This window comes from Chiroxiphia lanceolata, chromosome 24 (assembly GCF_009829145.1).
Source record: "Chiroxiphia lanceolata isolate bChiLan1 chromosome 24, bChiLan1.pri, whole genome shotgun sequence".
NCBI classification, from domain to species: Eukaryota; Metazoa; Chordata; class Aves; order Passeriformes; family Pipridae; genus Chiroxiphia; species Chiroxiphia lanceolata.
The window spans coordinates 3,274,259-3,289,013 of NC_045660.1; the positions used below are offsets into that span (position 1 = coordinate 3,274,259).

The 14,755-nt window shown below is 57.4% G+C and overlaps 1 protein-coding gene across 1 annotated transcript; it reads left to right on the forward strand.

Annotated features, from left to right (window-relative positions):
- The first annotated feature begins 727 nt into the window (after positions 1 to 727).
- Positions 728 to 9,870, forward strand: OPRD1 (opioid receptor delta 1). The gene is made up of 3 exons (XM_032710283.1): positions 728 to 1,146; positions 7,607 to 7,956; positions 8,787 to 9,870. Exons 1-3 carry the CDS (start codon positions 869 to 871, stop codon positions 9,317 to 9,319), a joined length of 1,161 nt encoding a protein of 386 aa, XP_032566174.1. The 5' UTR covers positions 728 to 868; the 3' UTR covers positions 9,320 to 9,870.
- Positions 9,871 to 14,755: the final 4,885 nt, after the last annotated feature.

Genomic DNA, 14,755 nt, shown 5'->3' on the forward strand with positions numbered 1-14,755 from the left:
TCGGGGCCGCCCCCGCAGCCCTCGCCGGCTCCGGGGGTGGGCAACAGGCAGGGATAGGGGAAGGCAGGGACCGGGAGGGATGTGGGGACAGACAGGGATTGGGGTGGGGAAGGCAGGGATGGAGGGGAGAGGCAGGGATGGGGAGGAGGGAGTGCAGGTCCAGGGACCTGGCTGGTGGGAAGGGAAGCAGGAATTGCGGGGGGGGGGTGGGGTGGGAGTCAGGCAGAGGCTGGGGAGGCAGGGACCGGGAGAAGAGGCTGGAGGGGATTGGGGGAGAGAGAGACAAGCGGGGCGGGGGTGGGGGGCGCAGGTAGGGATCCGGGGGGGAGAAAGGCAGGGAGGAACGGAGGGATGGGGGGAGGCAGGGAGGGAATGCGGGGGACAGGCAGGGATAGGGGGGACAGACAGGGATGGGGTGGGAGGGGAAGGGATGCGGGGAGCAGGTGGGGATGAGGGGATCAGGTAGAGAGAGGGGGAGCAGGTAGGCATGGGGGGACGCGAACAGGGATGAAGGAAAAAGAGACCGGGGAGGGAAGATAAGGATCTGCCGCGGGGAGGAAGGCAGGGACGGAGAGGGAGGGGGGGGACAGGTAGGGAGCAGGGGGAGAGGATAGCAGGGAGGGAGCGGGGGGAGCAGGCAGGGAGCGGGGGGCTGCAGGCGGGCGGGCGGGCGGGCGGGGGGGGGGCGGGCAGGCGAACAGGGCCGCCCCCGGCCCCACGTGGCTCGGGGGACACGCGGGTTTATAAAGCGTCCCCGGCCCCGCGCGGGTGCGGGAGCGGCATCGGCACCGGGCGGGAGCGGGGCTCGAACCCTCGGCGCTCGGGTGCGCCCCGGGAGCCCCGGCGGGGCCACGGTAGCCCGCGGGCCATGGAGCTGCCCATGGATGTGCCCATGGATGCGCCCATGGAGCTGAGCACGGTGCTGCCCTCGGTGCTGCCCTCGGTGCTGCCCTCGGCCGCCTCCACCCCCTGGGGCAACGGCACCGCCTGGGCCCCCCTGCCCGGGCACGGGGGCAACGAGACGGGCCCGCAGAGGGCCAAGAACGCCACGTCCATCCTGATCGCCATCGTCATCACCGCGCTCTACTCCGTGGTGTGCGTGGTGGGGCTGCTGGGCAACGTCCTGGTCATGTACGGCATCGTCAGGTGAGAGCGGGGCACGGGGTGGGTGGGCACGGGGTGGGTGGGCACCGGGAGCCGGGGCGGGCCGGGGGTGAGTGTGCAGCACCTGCGAGGTGTGAGAGGGCAAGAGGAGCGGGTGTGCACCGGGAGCGGGTGTGCACCGAGTGTGAGACAGCAGCAGGGGCTGAGCGTGCAGAGGGGTGAGTGTGCGCACCGGGATTGTGTGTGCGCGTCAGGAGTGAGGGGTGAGACAGCACCGGGACCCAGTGTGTGCCGCGTGTGACCCAGCAGCAAAGTGAGGGTGCACGAGGGATGAGTGTGAGTGTGCCCGGGGTGTGAATCTGAGCCTGCCCGGGGTGTGAGCCAGCGGCTCAGGGAGGGAGGAGGAGAGGGGTGGGCGCGCACCGGGTGCTTGTGAGCGGGCGGCACCGAGATGGGTGTGACAGGTGTGTGACACGCGTGTGACACGCGTGTGTGTCCAAGCACACATGCGCGTGTGTGTGTGAGGAGGGGTCCAGGGGCTGTGCGAGGGGTAAAAGCAGAGGTTGTGTGTGCACGGAGCAGCTCGGGGGGTGCAGGGGAGCCGTGTTTGGGGGGACGGCCCGACCCCCTCAGTGCTGAGCGTCCCCTCGCCCCGTGTGAGGGAGAGGAGCCGCAGGGCTGGTCGCGCTGGGGGCTGGGAGCTGCTCTGCCCCCCGCAGCCGGGGATAGAGGGGCTGGTGGGCTCCCACTGGCACCACCCCACTCCGTGAGTGGGAATTACCCATCCAGCCCGTTCCCAGCTCCCGCTCGTGCCGGCAGCTCCCGCAGCCGCCTGACTCCCGCTTTGCTCTAACAAAGAGCAGGAGCCGCGTGGCCCCGGCCCCGCTCCCACCACGGCCGAGCTGTCCCTGAGCCCCTCGCTGGGGGGTACCAGCTCCAGCGGCACAGAGACCCCCCCTCCTGTCCCGGGGGACCCCAAAGCCTCCTTTGGATCCATCCAGGACCTTGGCACCTTTGTTGAGGCTGTCCCTGGGCAGGGAGGGGGGCTGAGGGATCTCTGCACCCCAGGGCAAGCAACAGGACCCCAACACCCCCCATGTTAAAGACAGGGCACTGCTGTATCCAGCCTGGCACTCGTGCTGAGGTACAAAATCTCCTGCCAGAGCCTTTGTCCGAGACACTGGTTGGTCCTGCCTGAACAAGAATATGGGACAATAAAGGGGAGTCTTGCAGAGCACAGGACCAGCACCAGCAGTGGGGTTGGCAGAGCCCACTCCATGGCCCCCAGACCCCACTGGCAGTGGAGGACTGGGCTGTGCTCACTGACACACTGCTGTCACACTCTGCACTGGCACAGACTCCAGCACCTCCAGCCTGGCAGGAGGGAGCACAAGGGTCTCACTGGGTGCTGGGCTTTGCAGCCCCCCCTCCCACACTGAAGGGGTCTTTTCCTGGGCATCCAGGATTTGTGGGATTAATCCCAATCAGCTCAGGGGTTGTTGTAACCCCAGCCTGGCCAAAACCCCGGGGCCAAACCAGAGCTGATGGCTTGATGTAAGCAACCCTGCCAAATCCCCACTTTTTAACCATTTCCACGCCCCTTTTCCCATCCCTTTCAGTCCGCAGGGATGGTTACAGGAGGTCAGCACAGCCCGGCACTGCCTGTGCACGGGGATAAATGTGATGACTCACCGGAGGGGAGGAAATGAGCCTGAAACGTGTCCGTGAGCCACTCTGGGCTGACCATCACCCTCGTGAGATCACCCCCACTGCCCCAGCTCCCCACTCTTTGGGTTGTGCTTTCAACCATCCTGCGGGGTGGGTGAGGGGGACAGGGGTTGAGGTGTCACTCCCTGACCTGACACCCGACAGGATTTTTCGCCCGCTCGAAGCGGAGTTAAAAATGAGCCCTGGTCTGAAAAAGCAAACTGAGGTAATTGCAGCAGAGCCAGAGCCACGAGTGGTGTCAGGGTGAGGGATGGGTGTTATTAGACCCCCTCCAGCTGGTTCTGCTCGGCAGGGAGAGGGGAGGGCGTTTTAAAGAGAACAATGTCATGTGCAAACAACGTCCTCCCTGTTTTACTCACCGAGTAACCTGAGTCTACTGATCCCCAGATCCCATCACCGTGGCTTCTAGCCCCCCCCTTTTCCACCTGATTCTGGAATTAAACACAGAATCATAGAATTATGGAATGGTTTGGGTTGGAAGGGACTTTAAGACCATTCCTTCCACCCCCTGCCACTGGCAGGGACGCCTTCCACTATCCCAGGTTGCTCCAGGCCCTCTCCAGCTTGTCTTTGAACACTTCCAGGGATAGGGAATATCTCCCAAGGAATGAATAAACACTGTCCTCCGAGCTCCTGGGTCAGGAGTGGCTGTGGTGACGTGCCCTCACCCTTTCCATGGCCAAACCTGCCAGGAGTCTCCCAGGGTTCCTTGGCAGAATTGTTCCACACCAGCAGGGTTTAGGGCAGGACTGGAGATGACCCAGGATGGGGCTGTGAGATGGGATCAGCTCGGGTTCAGACCTCACTGCCAGGGAGATGTTGGTGTTTGCCTTGTGCCATCCTCCTGGTGCCACCTCCCACTGTCTGGGCAGGGCACCTGGGCAGCCTGGAAGCACGGCTGGAGCACATCCTGCTGACTCAGGGACCCCCAGGGACCACGCTGAGTGCCAGGAGCAGGCGGACACAGGACCTGCTCCACAGCTCCCAGCTGAGCTCCACGAACGGACACCCAGCGAGCCAAGCTCAGCCAGACCCCAAATAAACCCCTGCCCGGAGCAGCCAAACCCATCCACACACCAGGAGGGAGCCCAGCACACCCCACACCCTCCCCACCCCAGCTCTGGCCAGCGCTGCCATTCCCACTGCTTTTAAAAACACCCTTGGAAGCAATTTGCAGCTGCGAGCTCAGGCCTGCGAGTGCCCCCCATCCCTCTGGAGCCCATCAGCCCCCTGCCAGCTCCCACACAGGCTGCAGGGACAGCTGGGCGCAGGCTTTGTTAAACCAGGCTCTGCCAGGAGGGGGTTTTTAGCAGCTCCAGGAGTTTTTTTTTCTTTGGCTTGTTATTCACTTTTTCTTTCGCTTATTTATTTTCCGAGAGGTTTGGAGAGGGGGGTCCCTGCTTGGGAGTCCAGCCTGGAAAGCAGAGCTGCCCTGTGCTTGTTCCATCCCCTCCCTCCCCTCCTCTCCATCAACACCTCCCAGACTGTTCCGTTCAAGTGCGTGGTAACTTCCCAATCAAGGCACTCGCTTAATTACGAAGGGTTTGGCAGCCTGGGGAGCTCCATCAGCAGCAGAGGATGGTTCTCTCTAATGGGGGCAATAAACCTCTTTTCTGCAGCAGCAGCTTCGTTTGCAGCTCGGGGGGGGTCACCAGGATGGACCCCCCCCCCCCAGTACAGTGGGTTGGAACCTCAGCCCAAGCCTGGAAGGGGCTGAATCCTGCCCCAAAACCCCGGTGCTGAGGGATAAATTGTCATCCCCATCATCCCAGTTATCCCCATCAGCATCTCAGTCAACCTCATCATCCCAGTCAACTCCTCATCTCAATTATCCCCATCACCATCCCAGTTATCCCCATCACCATCCCAGTCAACCTCATTATCCCAGTTATCCCCATCATCCCAGTCAACTCTTCATCCCAGTTATCCCCATCACCATCCCAGTTATCCCCATCATCCCACTCCTCCCCATCATTATCCCAGTTATCCCCACCATCCCAGTCATCACTGCTTTGCCCTCACCAGCCCCATCCTGCCCGGGGAGGGGGCAACAGCCTCAGACCCTCCTCTCCCCCACCCCTGGCACATCTGGCAGGGGTTGGGAAGTGCTTACCCAGCACATCTGGCAGAGCACAGAATGAATAACTGATTTTTTTTTTTGCCCCATTTTACTCAAAAACCCAGAGCCCAAGGACGTGTGAACGTACCTGAACCGACCGTTTGTCTGCAGGGGAGGCAAAACCTGACAGTGCCACAAATTCTCAGCTTTTTTTTGTTTAACCTGGAAGGAAACTTTTCCAAGAGATGCATTTGCAAAAGCGCCCGGAAAATAACACTAAAGAGAACTGAAAAGGACTTTTCAAGGGCAAGACATTTTTAATGCCGTATTTAAAATAAATAAATAAATAAATAAATAATAATAAAAAAAAAAACAAAAACAAAAGCTCAACTCGAATATTTCCACCCTTGGGCAAGGGGCTGCCATTTGCAGCCGTGGTGAAGGAGACAAGGAACACTGTTGGAGCTGGGATGAGCTGCTGTTTTCTATTTTTTATCCCAGACAGAAACGGGTTTTGCAGCCTCCAGCTCCTGGTCCCCACTGACATGCTCTCCTGACCTGCTGTGAGAGGCAGAAAAGACAAAGGGAAGGGGTTGGGCAGCACCACCAATCCCAGACCGATTTCCATCTCTCTCGTAGGTTCCCTTCAGGGACTGGAAGGCCACAGTTAGGTCACCCCAAAGCTTCTCTTCTTTCCTACACCAACCTGCTGTCCTGGGGGTAGGAAGGGACCTTAAAGTCCTTTTTGTTCCACTCCCCTGGGGTGGTCAGGGACACCTTCCACCAGCCCAGGTTGCTCCAAGCTCCATCCAACCTGACCTTGGGCACTTGGGGCAGCCACAGTTTCTCTGGGCAACCTGTGCCAGGGCCTCCCCACCCTCACAGGGAAGAATTTCTCCCTAATACCTGATCCAAATGTGCCCTTTACCGGTCTAAAACTGTCTTACCCCTGTCTGCCCATATAAAAAGTCCCTCTCCATCTATTTTATAAGAACTCCAAGGAAAACCACCTTCTCATCCAGCAGCCAAGGGTTTCTCTCCCCGCTCCCTGACCCACCCCAGTGATGCCACGGGCAGGTTTAGCCATGCACAGAGATGCTTGTGTGCAAACCCCGTTCTTAATTAATTAGGGTGCATCCAAACGAGCTCGAGGCTGCTGAGGATGCTCAGAGCTACGAGGATTTGCTGGAAGGGAGCACAGGGAAGGGCTGGAGCTGCTGGTGTAGCCCTGCCCTTAACCCAGTCAAGAGCCACAGAGCTGCCCCCACCCGACGTGTTGCTCTTTGGAGACCCCCAGCAGACCCCTCAGCATTCACTTCCAACCCACCACAACACTCAGAGCATCCTTTTGAGCAGCTCCTGCGGGGCTGGATGCTCCCAGGATGCACACACCCCCACCCCTGCTGCCCTGGCATCCACCAAAACTTCGCCTCGTCCCTTCAGGAACGGTTTGGGCACGCAGGACCAGGCGTTTCTCTTGCCATGATGTGACAAGGACCAGAGCCAGCCCTTGCCAAATGCCCCAGGAGAATCAGCCAGTCTTCCCCAAAGGTTCTGGAGCTCCAGGCTGGCTAATTGGGCTGCTTGCAGATGGCCTGTTTCCGGGGGTAATCGATCCGATTTCTGCAGGGAAGCAGGCTGGATAATCACGGGTTACTGGGTGGAAAATCAGGTGGAGGAGGGTTGGGGGGGGATAAAGGATGTGGATGTAACTGAGTCAGGGAAATGGAGTACATTGATCTCTTCAGAGAATTGACTTCTCTGGAAAGTTCTTTATTCCTTTGAATAAAGGCAGGCATGGATTGAGTGCCACCTCCCTGGACGTGGGATGACCACTGTGGCAGGGTCCCAGCCCCATGCTCTGTAGGGTCCCAGCCCCATGTTCTGCAGGTCCCAGCTCAGCATGTGGGAGTGTCACCCCCTGCTCAGGCACCAGGATTCAGTGGGTGCCATCCCTGCCCGTGGCAGGGGGTGGAGCTGCATGAGCTTTAAGGTCCCTTCCAACCCAAACCTTTCTGGGATTCTGTGATTTTATGACTTTAACACACACTAAACGCCTGCAAGAACACAAGTGTAGAATCAGAGAATCATGGAATGGTTTGGATTGGAAGGGACCTTAAAGTTCATCTCATTCCACCCCCTGCCATGGGCAGGGACACCTTCCACTAGCCCAGGTTGCTCCAAGCCCCATCCAGCCTGGCCTTGGACACTTCCAGGGATCCAGGGGTAGCCACAGTTTCTCTGGGCAACCTGTGCCAGGGCCTCCCCACTCTCAGAGGGAAGAATTTATCCCTAATATCCTGTTTAACCCTGCCCTCTGGCAGTGGAAAGCCATTCCCCCTTGTCCTGTCACTCCAGGCCCTTGTAAATAGTCTCTCTCCTGTAAACAGTCCCTCTCCATCTTTCCTGTCAGCTCATTCAGGCACTGAAAGGCCACAATTAGAACACCCTGGAGCCTTCTCTTCTCCAGGCTGAACAATCCCAATTCTCTCAGTGTTTCCTCACAGCAGAGCTGCTCCATCCCTCTGATCAGCTCCGTGGTCTCCTCTGGACTCACTCCAGCAGCTCAGTGTCCTTCCTCACCGTGCTCCCTGGGGCACCTGGAAGGGGTCTGAGCACCCCGATGCTGCAGAAAGGTCCCATCACGACACGTCCCCGTGCCCCCCCCTCATCGTGTCGAGCGCCCTGACCCCCTGTGGCCTCTCCCTTCCCCAGGTACACCAAGATGAAGACAGCCACCAACATCTACATCTTCAACCTGGCGCTGGCCGACGCGGTGGCCACCAGCACGCTGCCCTTCCAGAGCGCCAAGTACCTCATGGAGACCTGGCCCTTCGGGGAGCTGCTCTGCAAGATTGTGCTCTCCATTGACTACTACAACATGTTCACCAGCATCTTCACCCTCACCATGATGAGCGTGGACCGCTACGTCGCCGTGTGCCACCCGGTCAAGGCCCTGGACTTCCGGACGCCGGCCAAGGCCAAGATCATCAACGTCTGCATCTGGGTGCTCTCCTCCCTCATCGGGGTGCCCATCATGGTCATGGCGGTCACCAAGACAAAAGGCAAGTGGCTTTTCGGGGACGCGTCCCCTCCTGTCCCATCTGTGCATCCCAGGGCTGATCTGGTGAACTTGACACCCGGTCCTGTAGCAGGTTTGGGGTCAGTGTGGGCACCTCTCCGTGGGACCATAAGCGTGCCATGTTGTGGAAAAGGCATCATGGTGTTAGTTTTCCGTCTTGGAAACCATCCCAGAAATTGCCTTCCCTTCCCCTTAAGGCTGGGACACCACACCCTTCCCCATCTCCAGTCCAGCCAGTGCCTCTGCCTCGCTCCTGGGGTGCAAACTGGTTAGAGCATGGTGTTAATAATGCCAACCACTGAACCAAGGGTTCAACTCCCATGCTGGCCATTCCCTTAAGAGTTGGACTTGATGATCTCCGTGGATCCCTTCCAACTCAGAATATTCTATGAATATCTGAAATCAGGTTCCTAAAAACACCCCCGGTAGTGCTGTGAAGTCCCCAGTTGGCCCACACTGAGATGTGCAGTTCCAGTGTGGGGACAGCAGCCCTTGGCTGCTGGGAAAGCTCTGGGCATCCCGAGGAAGGGGACAGGTCTCAGTAGAAGGTGACATGGGGATGTGTCCACCACAGGGGTTGGGAGGATGCAGCGTGGGGATGGCCCAGGAGGCTCTGCAGGGAAGAGGTCACTGCACCCCCTATATCCCCTCAGCACTCCAAGTGGGTTGGTGGCTCTGGGGAGCCTCTGCCAAGAGCTGGCAGGTGGGAATGCACCTCCTTGAGGTTTCAACATGCCCAGCCACGACCAGAAGGCCGAGTATCCAGAGCAGGGCCTCTCCCAGCTCCCTCCCTGACCCTCCTCTCCCCCGCAGACGGGATGGTGCTGTGCACCCTGCAGTTCCCCGACCCTCCCATCTACTGGGACACCGTCACCAAGATCTGCGTCTTCATCTTCGCCTTCCTGGTGCCCATCCTGGTCATCACCATCTGCTACGGGCTGATGATCCTGCGCCTGAAGAGCGTCCGCCTCCTCTCGGGCTCCAAGGAGAAGGACCGGAACCTGCGGCGCATCACGCGCATGGTGCTGGTGGTGGTGGCCGCCTTCATCATCTGCTGGACCCCCATCCACATCTTCGTCATCGTCTGGACGCTGGTGGACATCGACAAGAAGAACCCCTACGTGGTGGCCAGCCTGCACTTCTGCATCGCCCTGGGCTACACCAACAGCAGCCTCAACCCCGTCCTCTACGCCTTCCTGGACGAGAACTTCAAGCGGTGCTTCCGGGAGTTCTGCCTGCCCTTGCGAGCCCGCGTGGACCAGAACAGCTTCTCCCGCGCCCGGAACACCACGAGGGAGCGGGTGTCCACCTGCACGCCCTCGGAGGCCCCCAACAAGCCGGCATGACTAGGCGTGGGCAGCCCCCAGCGGGGCTGCCGGGGACGCGGAGGGGACGACCTGCGCTCGGAGGTCACCCAGGTCACCACCACGGAGTTCTGAGCAGAGCGGTGGCACCGCTGGGTGACGCCCCGGGGGTCGTGCCCACAGTGACTGCAAAGACTTTGGTCACCCCGGAGAAGCGGGGTGGGGGAACCGGGACTCGCCAAGCGGCGTAAGGAGGGGATCGGGACAAGAGGCAACCTGGGCAGAGCTGCTCTGCTGCTGCTCCCACCTCAACCAAGGCCACCCAACAAGGGCTGTCACCCTCCCAAACGTGGCTCTCTGCAGAGCCCAGGACACCAGGACTGCAATGTCCACGTGCTTCACCTCCTGGGTCGAGGTGGCACCATAACCCATGGCAAGAGGGGGAACACTCCTGTGGCATAAGGGGACTGTGCCAGGGGGTGATTGTAGGACCATGGAATCATTCAGGTTGGAAAAGCCCTCTGAGATCGTGGAGTCCAACCATTCCCCCAGCACTGCCAAGGCCACCACTGACCCATGTCCCCGAGTGCCACATCCACAGGGCTTTAAATCCCTGCAGGGATGGGGACCCCACCACTGCCCTGGGCAGCTATGCCAGGGCTGGACAACCTTTTCAGTGAAGAAATGTTTCCTAATATCCAACTTAAACCTCTCCTGGCATGACCTGAGGCTGTTTCCTCTGCCAGATCATGGGACTTCAGTCCATCCCTCTCTGAGCTGTGTCCAAAAAAACAACCAGAGCTGGGAAGAGAAAATGATGCCGCTTCAGAGACTGTAATTAAAGAGCTCCAGCTCCACACCTGGAGTCCTTCAATCTGGGACTGCTCCCAGAGAAGAACTTTCTCTCATTAATGTCACTAATCTGTTATTTAGAGACCTCTGACTGCAACCAGGGCAGCCCTGGACATGGGTGTGATCCTGGGAATACGGATACAGCCAGGGTACACCTGAAGCTCACCCTGTGCCATGTGCCAATGCCAAATTCCCCATGCCCGCTGTCCATCAGGGTGACAGTGAACTGATGAAGATATTAAGCCTGAGAAGAATCTCATTAAGGGAGCAATTTGTGGGGACTTGAGTTGCTTCTCGCAGTGCTGAAGCAATTAGGATGGAATAACAGGCAGTGCCAAGGGCTCTCCCTTCCCTGCCCATCAGGAGAAGGATGAGCAACAGCACTGCCCAGATTTCCATAGCAGAGCCAAAAAGGATAGGATGAGTTTGTGTTATTTTTTTTTTTAGGAGAAGCTGAAAAAACTATCCCCTTTCTTTCACAGCTCCCCAACCAGGGACAGAGGCTGTACAGGCACCAAGAAAGGACCCCCAGCCTGCAAGAGGCAGAGATTTGGGGGTTTCAGCTCTCATCTGGATGGAGCAGCATCCCCCCAGAGGCATGGCTGAGATCCAGATCCCATCATATCCTGCAGGAACCACCGTCCAGGAACCTCTGGACCACATCACCTGCAGCTGAACCATGACTGATGGGTCCTCCCGCTCCCTGAATCCCCCCGTCAGCCCCGTGCCACATCCCTGAGCCACCACTTTTCCCTGCTGTCCCCCTTCCCACCGTCATTGCCAGGCAGTCAGGCAGCCCAGGGAGGAGGAGGGGGATGCTTGGAGGAAGCAGGAATGGCAGTGACTGGACAAATTGGTGCAGCTGGAGGAAGCAGGCGAGTGCTGGGGGCACCTGGGGCTTGTGGGCTGGAGGCAGAGCCTGTCTTGTGTCTGGTTTCTCCAGTTGCATCAATTTAGGCTAATAACGGCCATTACCTCTCCTCAGCAGCCCCACCTTTCTCCAGAGCCTGTGGAAATTGCAGCCTTCCCTGTTAGGAAGACATGAGACAGCCAAAACCAATTTCTTTTTCAAAGGAATCAAATAGGGTGAAATTGCCCATTTGGGTCTCAAATTGACTGTGCCGGAGGATCCTCCTCCTCTGCCTGCACCCTGTCAACCTGCCACAGGCAAAAGCCTCTTGCTCAGTGTTACATCCACTGGACATCTCCAGCTCATGACCAGGGCTCCTCAGGATCCCTCTGCAGGCACAGATGGAGTCCTGGATCACTGGCTTGGGTTCCTCATCCTCTGCTGCCACAACTCGTGGAGCATCGGGTGAGGGAAAGCAGGGTCAGCTCCAGGGCAGGAACTGGGGGGAAACCCCCGAGGTCCCACAAAGCTGAGCTTCAGCTCCTTGAAAAGAGAGACTGAAGTGTCCAGAGGATTGCAGACCATCCTTTAGCTGTCCACCCCCAGGGCAGAGCCCTCAGCAGCCTGTGGTGGGAAAGGTTTGGAGCTGGTTGATGGCAAGCACTTGACCATGGTGGGATTTCAGGATGTCCCATGGTGGGATTTCAGGATGTCCCACCAGGCTGGACATCCCACGCTGTGGAGCAGGACATCTCGGGGTTCTCTCCTGGCTTGAGCATGAAGCTGAATTCCAGCTTGATATCTCAATTTAGGGGGCCTGGTGACCCTAAATCAGTGATCTCTTCAACCCGCCAGTGCCTCAGTGCTCCCTAAAATCCAACCCCGGGATCAAGGCTGGGAATGGCACAACGGAGAGCAGCTTCTCCCACCACAGGGAAGGAACAGGGACACAGGGAAGGTGAATCCTGCCATCAGGGATGAGGCATCTCTGCCCTGGTGCAGCCCCTCCGAGGACATGTCATGGTGTTGGGGGGATGAGTGAGCCCCCCACGAGTGCTGGGGCCCGTGGGCTGCCCTGAGGCTCCAAAGGCAGTTCAGCCCCCCCCATTTCCTGTCCCCACGGGGCCTTTTTTCCATCTGCCCAATTCCCAGCCTGCTGGGAGACGTGCCTGCCGTGGCCTTAAAGCGGGTTAAGAGGCTCCAAGTCATTATTTTTTAAAATGCCACCGTGCTTGGGCAGAGCTCTGAGCCCAGGACACAGCGAGGAACGCGGCTTCCCTGAGCTCCGGGTTTGCTGAGTGAAAGAAAAACAGAATATTCCCGGGAAAAACGGGACATGGGTGGAGAGCACCACGCTGGGGCACGTGGGGTGACATGTGGATCTTGAGCATCCCGATCTGGCAGCAGCCCAGCAGGGATCTGGGGGCTGATCCAGCTTCTCCCCCTCCCAAAAACGCAGCTGCTCCAGCCCCTCGTTCGGGCTGGGAAACCGAGGGCAAATCCTGGCCCAGGGAAACGCCACTGGGATGCTCAGAGGGAGCTCTATGTGTACTTATATAAATATATCTGTATGTATATGTGTCTATAGGTGTATGAAGTCAAAGTGACCCCGAGGCCCCCCCACCCCACCCCCCTGCTACAGCAGCTGCCCCGTGTGTGATGGAGCTGAGTCCGCCGGGTCCACAGCACCTCACAAAGTGCTTCAGCCACTAGTTCCAGCTCCAGCCCTCGGGATTTTGGGCCTTTTCAGTGGCGTTTCTGTAAAGGAGCCCTGCTTTCTAAAAAATAAAATAATAAAGCAAAATAAAACCGGAGAGAGGAAGCAGTTTCCAGCTCTCCCGTGACTCTCGGGCATTGAAAATGAGCAGGGTCTGGCTCAGGGGGGTGTTTTGGGGAGTGATGGGAGAGGAAACACCCTCTAAATTCACTCTTTACTCTTCCCCATGAGGGTGGTGAGGTCCTGGAATGGGTTTTCCAGAGAAGCTGGGGCTGTCCCATCCCTGGAAGTGTCCAAGGCCAGGTTGGACAGGGCTTGGAGTAACCTGGGCTACTGGAAGGTCTCTGCCCATGGCAGGGGTGGAATGAGATGAGCTTTAAGGTCCCTTCCATCCCAAACCGTTCTACAATTCTAAATTCAAGTTCTAAAAGCTCACATGGACTTGGAAAAAATCACCTTTGTGAACCCCTGAGGCCCTTTAGCTGAAGTTATTTCCAAGCCTTGAGTAATAAAAAGCCTCTGTTGCTGCTGGTCATCAAGATACAATTTTATTTTAACAGCCCAGCAGCTCAAAATCTGGCCCAAATTACATTTTTTTGCAATTTAAATGCAAATGAGGATTTAGTGAAAAAGCAACAGAAAGGGGTGTTGGAGCCTGAAACTCCTCTTGGGCTTAATGAGACTTTGCATTTTAAGGTATTTCTCACTTCTGCCCTGTCGTTTGTGAGTTCCCAGGGAAAGGGGAACCATAAAGAGCACAGGCTGGGCGTGTGAAATCCAGAATTCCAGCCCCGGGGTGGTGGAGCACCACTCCAGGACCCCTCTCCATCTCCCAGCTCCCTGGGAAATCGGAGCCAGGCACCGACTCCAGCGATTTCACAGCCCAGTTAAACCAGCACCTGAATAATGCAGCGACCTGTGCCAGCACACGGGAGCTGCCACTCACCTCCCAGCTATTCCCAGGGACTTCTTCAGCCCCAAAATCACGTTTTCTACTGCAGAAAACGTCCTTTCCCCCTTTTTTTCCCTTTACTTAATCCACCGAATAATGAGCCCTGATGTATCAGGCTTTATTTTTACACGTGTGATTAATTATGATGACGCTGGTTCCTTTGTCTGCAGGTTTAGGTCGATTTTGGAATTGCATTAATAATGCAGATGGCAATGAGTGGATTTGGCTTTCCTGGGGAGGATAGGGGTGAGATCTCCCACCCTCCTCTCTCTGGAGCAGCCAGGGATGCATCCAGGCTCTCAGCCCTGCAGGGACGCTTGTCTTGCAATTCATCATTTAAAAGAGGGAAAAAAATCATTATGAATAATTCCTAGAGGGTTTTTTTTTTTTTTCTCCTTTCAGAGTTACAAATCCTCTCAGTTTGTGCTTTTTTTATTCCCTGAGCAAACGGGACTGGGAGGAAGGGAAGGGGGATTGTGGGAGCACTGGGGCTCCTCCAGGCAAGGGTGGAGCCACAACCCCATTCCCTCAGCTCCCAAGGGATGTCCTGAGCTGGGAGAAAAGTTTTCCTTCTTTTTGCCCTGTTGTTACAGGAGATGAACCAGAACTTCAGCAGCTTTGGGAGGGGGCAGAGACACCCACACATCACTTATTTCAGCCCAATTCCCGTCCCTAAGACACCCAACACGCTCCTCTACCAGGAACCACACCAGATAATTACTTATTCCAGTTATCCTGGGATGTACTGGCCAGATTCCAGCCTTAATGACGGGATTCAGGGAGGTGACAGAGCCCAGTGCAAGGACCAAACTCTCTCTGTCGCTTGCAGACCCATCATTAAACCCCAACAACAGGCAGCTTGGCCATAATTAAAGCTCGTTTCCTCTTCCAGGCAGGAAAGGGAGAACAAGAAAACAATCCAGTGTCCTCCAAACCCTCCTGAAGACGCAATTCCCTCCTGCCAGATCCTGCAGCACCACTGCATAGGTAGAGTTTTTGCATCCAAAACAGCAACATGTTAAAAAACACAGAAAAAAATCCCCCACGAACCCCTCAAACAACACCCAAAGTGCTTTTATTCTGGGGTCAGAGGAGCCCCACACTGCC

What these genes read in the sequence shown, in the direction of transcription:
- OPRD1 (XM_032710283.1), top strand. Translation starts at nt 869, where the DNA reads ATGGAGCTGCCCATGGATGTGCCCATGGATGCGCCCATGGAGCTGAGC. An exon ending in GTCATGTACGGCATCGTCAG is followed by an intron (nt 1,147 to 7,606) that starts GTGAGAGCGGGG and finishes TCCCTTCCCCAG; the next exon opens with GTACACCAAGATGAAGACAG. An exon ending in GGCGGTCACCAAGACAAAAG is followed by an intron (nt 7,957 to 8,786) that starts GCAAGTGGCTTT and finishes TCTCCCCCGCAG; the next exon opens with ACGGGATGGTGCTGTGCACC.